The sequence below is a fragment of the Chrysochloris asiatica genome, unplaced genomic scaffold (genome assembly GCF_000296735.1).
Source record: "Chrysochloris asiatica unplaced genomic scaffold, ChrAsi1.0 scaffold00035, whole genome shotgun sequence".
NCBI classification, from domain to species: Eukaryota; Metazoa; Chordata; class Mammalia; order Afrosoricida; family Chrysochloridae; genus Chrysochloris; species Chrysochloris asiatica.
In genome coordinates this window covers 3,444,480-3,451,313 of record NW_006408553.1, presented here as the reverse complement: position 1 = coordinate 3,451,313, position 6,834 = coordinate 3,444,480, and the positions used below count along the sequence as shown (strand labels likewise).

The 6,834-nt window shown below is 38.3% G+C and overlaps 1 protein-coding gene across 1 annotated transcript; it reads right to left on the bottom strand.

Annotated features, from left to right (window-relative positions):
* Positions 1–4,407: 4,407 nt before the first annotated feature.
* Positions 4,408–5,280, bottom strand: LOC102816447 (arylamine N-acetyltransferase 1-like). Its single transcript, XM_006859905.1, has one exon. The coding sequence runs from the start codon at positions 5,278–5,280 to the stop codon at positions 4,408–4,410; it is 873 nt and encodes a 290-aa protein (XP_006859967.1).
* Positions 5,281–6,834: the final 1,554 nt, after the last annotated feature.

Sequence of the window (6,834 nt, the reverse complement as noted above, 5' to 3'; positions counted from 1 at the left end):
CTTTACCAAAAAACAAAACAAAACCCTACACTTAACAGAATTAGTAAATTTAAATTTAAAGAAAAGGATCCCTGTTAGCACTATGGGTTAGGAATTGGGCTACTAACCCCAAGGTTGGTGGTTCAACCTCACTAGCCATTCCATGAGAGAAAGATGAGGCTGTCTGCTCTCAGAAATCCTACATAGGGTCATTATGAGTTGGAATTGATCCCAAGATAATAATATGGAATCAATTCCAATTGATTTCATAGTAAGCATCTTTAAACTTCAGACCAAATCAGGACTGAAGTTTAAAGATGCTAATATGAGCTAACTCACTTGTATTTTAAAGTAATACTCTTATTCTTGTAAAAGCAGAATTGATGGAAGTGGTTTAGTATTTCCTTAATAATCCTCATTAACTGTAAGTATGGTCTGTGTGTGCTATGTGACCATTGCAATAGATTATTGGCCAGAAGAGAAAGAGGGAGTTTCATGGGAGGGATAGTTGGCGTCAGAATTGGTAACAAACTGAGCTCTGTCTGACCTCCACCACATGGGGCTGCCTGTCCTATTGCTCCTACCATTTTACACATTCCTATCAGCAGTGCTTATGAGTGTCAGTTTCTCATCCACTTAGCTGTGATGAACATTGTTGTTGTTACATGATGATGAAAGGATACAAGCCTGACTCACACCATTCCAGATTTTATACCATGCTATCTGTTTAAAGGACTGCCTCTTGTCTATGAGTGAGAACTGACTCAACAGCACTTCACAACAACATCAGTGCCTAGTATATTGATCTTTGTGCATTCCATTTCATTTTTTACAACTCCTAAATTGCCTAGATTCATACTTCATACATTCCACATTTTGATTATTAATGAATAATCAAAATGCAGGTTTCTTCTCAATTTGAGTTGTGCCACATCAGCAAGTGAAAATTCCACAAGTTTAGCCCCACACACCTCATTAAGGTCAACTCTACTTTGAGGAGGCAGATTGGGCTCAGTTGTACTTTGGATGTCATCCAACCTGAGGAGCTCATCATCTGGCATTATATCTGACAATGTTCTGCTGTTATTAATAAGATTTCCAGTGGCTTACCATTCAGAAGTGACTGCCTCTCCTTCTTCCTAGTCTATGTTAATCTGGAAGAGACACTGAAACCTGTTCACCATGATGATCCTGATGTTATTTAAAATACTAGTGGCATAGCTTCCAGCATCACAACACATCAATCACCACAGTATGACAAACTGAAAGGCAATTGGTGGATTTATACATATAGTAGTATATTTCTGTATATTCCTGTTTTATACCAGTAAGATCATACTCTACAAAATATGAGTTTTATAGAATAATATTTGCTTCAAATTCCCACTCCAGTCTTCTTATCTTACTTTAACTAGACTTCCATCCCCTACTACCCACATAACTTGCTCATCAGTCACCAATGAAACCCACATTATAAAATAAGAAAAAAGCTTATTTAAGAAATTTTATTCCTTTATTTCTCAGTAGCACTGAACACACTTGACCTTCACCATGTACTTGAACCCCTTTTTCTTTTAGTCTTTCATAATCCCACTGTCTCTTAGTTTCTCTGGAATTCACTGGCTGTATCTCCTTTCTGGGTAGGTTTGCCTTTTTCTTCCAACTATAAAGATTGCAGTGAGATAGATGCAGGTCACTTTCTCTTTTCAATGTACGTATACTCCCTGAGTGATCCCATTCATTCCTAAATGTAAATGCCACTCAAATACTTCTTGGATTTGTGAGCATGAGCATACCCATTTTGCCAAGATGAAAATGAGTGTAGCCATTCTGAAAACATAACTATTTTGCTTAGCTAAGAGTAAATAAAGAGGCATTGGTGGTGTAGTGGGCTGTGTGTTGGGTTACTAACCATAAAGTCAGTAGTTTGAATTTACTAGCCACTTGGTGGGAGAAAGATGAGGCTTTCTGTTTCTAAAGATTTACAGCCTCAGAAACCCTCTACAGAGATGCTATGAGTTGGAACCCACCCAACAGCACACAACAGGAGTAAATGTAATCAAGCACTACTTGAAAGCATGTTATACACACCCCTAGCCTGTCTTGTAGCATAGTGGTTACGAATCAGGCTGAGAACCTTAAGGTCCGCGGTTCAAAACTACCAGCCGCTCCATGGGAAAAAGATGAGGCTTTGTACTCCCGTAAAGATTTACACCCTCGGAAACCCTGTACAGGGTCCCTATGGGTTGGAACTGACTCAACGGCACTTAACAACAACAACAACAACAAGCCTGTCCTTGTACCTTAGATGTATGTGTTAACTATTTGAAGTCAGAATGTTAGTAATTGCCTGTCACTTTTGGAGTCTGGTCCCTGTTTGTATACCTTCTGTTAAGAAGTGACCATCTGGACAAGCAGAAGCAAGAGTAATTAATCATGCCATCCTTTGAAGTTTATTGGGGTGTTATGACCACTTTTTGATTTAAAGTGAATGATAGAATTATAGCCCATTTGCATGTTGTACTAAATTAATATTATTAAGAACTAGTATAAATATTACTGTAACAAGGAATCAATTGAGCACCACTTAAATCTGCCTGTTTGCTGTAAAGTGTTGTGGTAATAATAATAATAATAAAGGCTTTTCTCTTTCTTTATCTAGAATGACTACTAGTTAGACTCAATTGCTCTAGGGCATCAAACCCAAAGTTTGGGGTAACAGATTTCTGCAAAGAGCAGCACCTGAGAATAAGATTAAAATACAATTGTAATTGCGAAGTGTAATCCATGGTGCTACAGGTCAGGTAAGAGGTGGCAAAGCAAGGAAGAAGGGAGAACTGGTACTTATCAGGCACCTTTCTGTTGCACTGATTTTTCCATCTAGTCATGGTGTGGCACTGTAGGATAATGCACTGGACCACAAGGTCTGTTTGAACCACAAGGCCTGCAGTCCAAACTTACCAGTCGCTTCTTGGAAACCCTATACAGGGTTGCTGTGGGTCAGAACCGACTCCATAGCACTAACAACATTTATCCATGATGTTTTCCTGGTGTGTGTGGTGAATAGGCCACCAGGCAGTAACGTCAGCAGAAAAGTTCCAGAGCATGGGGTAAGAGGGAAGTTGTAAATTCTTCATCTGATACTGGATTTCTATTTGAAGAAGATGGTACATTACTAACCACGGTTGCTAAAAGGCACTGTCACAGGAATTATCAACTGTACCCCCTCTTGATACCTACTCATACTGTGTTGTTGTTAAGTGTTGTCGAGTCAGTTCTGACTAAAGTGACCCTATATAGGGTTTTTGAAGAGCAGCTGGTGGGTTTGAACTGCTTACCCTGTTGTTAGCAGTCCAGTGTAGGATTTAAATCTTTCCCTGGAAACAGTTAGGCTTTTTGAAAACAGATATCCTATCTCATTTTTCTTTGTTGAATGCCAATCCCAAGTGATACATGTACAAACTAGACAGGATAAATGCTGGTTGAATTTAATGAATGCATGATACACACAGGCTATCTCAGGCAGACCTAAGATCTCAAGCAGCTGTAAGACTACCAGGCTAAAGAACCCACTCAGGAGTGTGAGCCGTGTATTGGTGCTACGTCCCTCTAGTCAGATCGAGCCACATACAAACACCCAGAACAGGAGCAAATCCACAGTCAGTAGTTCCCTCTTGCTCAGAACACAGCTGATCAGGAGGGGATGGAGACCTTTTATGTACTTTGTACAATAGGTGAGGGATCATCTAGTTCTTCCCCAACCAGTTTTAATTTTATATTCCAAGTGTTACTCAACTCACTACATGGATATTCTGGCCTACCCCCTAAAGGAGGGGAGTGATTAGATATGTGGACACCAGGCCAGAATTGTAAAGCATTAGCCCTGTTAATTATCAGACTTGGAGGTGGGGTTGTTTGCTCTTGAAGCCTAAGAATGCTAGAACAGGAAAGGAAGAAAAACATTTGCTATTTGAGCCCTCAGAAGAATGGCTTTCTCCCAATGGAAATTATCTCCTCCATATTGCAATACCATATTTTCTATGAATTGAACACAGAAAAATGTTGTAGATTTTCCAACATAAATTAGTATGTTTCACAAGATAACCCCAGTCTGTAATAAAATACCATTATTATTATTAGTTTTGAAAAGATGCACAGTTATGTTTTATTTTAAATTAGCATTTAATGATATGCACTGGTATTTTTATGGTTAAAATTACTTGATGTCAAAAATATTGCTTCACAATAATCTGGGAGTAAAGAAGAAATACAGTTGGCCATCAGTTGAGAACTAAAAAGTTGGGGGATTAAGACACAGGATAATTTCATCATTCTATTCTCTCCATTATTGTGTACGTTTGAAATTTTCAAAAATAAAAACCTTCAGTACGTAAAGTAATACTGATGACCATTTTTTGCTCCTTTCTCTTAAATTGTAAAAAAATGGTTACCATGTTTGGGTACAAGTTTTTTCTCCAAGGAAATGCTAAATAGATTCTTCAGCACTTCTTCTATCTCTTCCTCATTCAGTGTCTTAAATTCTATCAGATCCATATTGTCCTTATAATTGAATTTCCGAGAGGTGAGGGTGAAACCTACCAAACAATGAACCCCTTCTGGTGTCTGCAAAGAACAAAAAGATTTGTTGGTAAACAAAGACATTGGAGATGTCTGAAGGAATGTATTCACAGACTCAAAGTCTTTACTTGTTCGAGGCTCAAGAGTAAAAGAATATATCTTTCGGTATTTTTTGTTTTCCAGGAGATCAGAATTAAGAAATTCTTGGCTTGGAATGTACTGTTCTCTTCTGATTTGGTCTAGGTACCAGATTCCTTCCTCTTCCCTCAAGCGGAAGGTGCCGGGTATCTGAGGCTGGTCCTTCCCAGCAATTAGTTCCAGAGGCTGCCGCATTTGGTAGGAGCGTCCAAATCCAGCATCGACAATATAGTTCTTGCTGTCGATGGTCACCTGCAACAAGACGTGAATCATGCGGCTGCTGTATTTTTCAGTTGGTGGGTTGTAAACATAACCTCCCAACATTGTCGTCTCAAAACCCATTGTGGTGAGAACCCAGTACAGGAGGTAATTGACCTGGAGACACCATCCACCTCGCTTCTTCCTTACAAGTTGATCAAAAATAGTCTCTAAGCCAAACTCCATGGCATCTCCACAATGTATGTTAAGGTTCTCAAAGGGAATAGCTTGGATCTGGTGTTGAAGGATGTCAGTCAATGTTTCCAAGTCCAATTTCCTCCTAGAGTCTGTATACCCAATTCTTTCAAAATATGCTTCAATGTCCATGATCCCTTAAAGAAAGAAAGCACCACAAAACAAAAGTATAAAAAAAGTAAAATTATTTGGTAGCGTAGTGGTTACAAATTGGGCTGTTAACCTCAAGGTCAGCAGTTCGAAACTACCAGTGGGAGAAAGATGAGGCCTTCTGCTCCCATAAAGATTTGCAGCCTCAGAAACTCTGTACAGGGTCACTATAAGTCGGAACTAACTCCATGGCACATTACCACTAACCACCACCAATTAGAGCTATAACCTATTTTAAACATTGAATTACAAACAATGTAATTATAAATATTTGTAGTACAAATCCATTTGTTTAGTGCTTTCATGCAAGAATTATCTTTATTGTAAGTCACTTAATAGTTTCACTCACCCTTGAGCCTTAAACAAATGAAGATTTTGACTCTGTGAATATATACCTTTAGATATGTTCAGTATCTGTGTTTACAAGTGAATCATTCTGTTTGTCATTTTTACTTTTACTTCCTCCATTTTTTTTTTTTAATATGAGCAAATGGAAATCTGATTTAGTGATGAGACAAATGACAGTTTATATATGGTTACCTTGGTGATTAATAAAATGTAATTTCAATGGTATCATTAAAATAGAGTTTTAGAAGAGTTCCTGGTATCATTAAGGTAATTACACAGAAGAATGTACAGCATTCTTGGCATAATATGGTTCACTCATTGGAGTACTATGCAGTGTTAATGAATAATGAAGAATCCATGGAGTACCTCATAGCATGGATGAACCTGGAGGACATTATGCTGAGTTAAATTGTTGTTGTTGTTAAGTCCCATTGAGTCAATTCCAACCCATAGAAACCCTGTATAGGGTTTCAAAGGAGTAGCTGGTGAGCTTGAACCACCGAGCTTGCAGTTCAAACAACTTTGCAGTCTGACGCATTAGTCCACAATGCAACACCAGGACTCGTATTATACAATCACAACTGGACAAATATTGTATGAGACTACTGTTGTAAAAAATCAAGAAAGTGTATTAACATATAAAGAAACATCCTTCGATGGTTACCAGGAGTGGAAGGGGCAGGCAGTAGAGGGTAAATCACTAGCTAGAGAATGCACACATATTGACATGGGTGAAGGGAAAGGCAATATAAAAAAAAGGGGGTGGGGGCAGCATAACATGACCAATGCAAGTGAGGATACTGGGAGGTTCACAAAAATAAAAGACTCCAAAGGTAACTACTATTACACACAGCATCCTACAATAACAGTAAAAACAAATAAATACTATATATATATATGGTTTGGCAGAGGATATTTCTACTTATGTGCTACAAATATAGATAAGGATATCAAAGAACATACAAGGGCAAAGTTCTGAAAATTTGTCTTAAACAAATACCTTGAGAGAATGAGTCGCTGGACTTACAGACTTAGGATCATTGTCTGTTATGACATCTAGGCCACATGGCAAAACATAGTCCAAAAAGAAAATGTTCTACATCCTACTTTGATGAGTAGCAACTACGGTCTCAAAAGCTTGTGTGTCAGGATAGTTTGGGTGCTGGAGTGGGGGTAATATATTAGAAG

Coding starts and splice junctions, on each gene's coding strand:
- LOC102816447 (XM_006859905.1), bottom strand. CDS start 5,280: ATGGACATTGAAGCATATTTTGAAAGAATTGGGTATACAGACTCTAGG.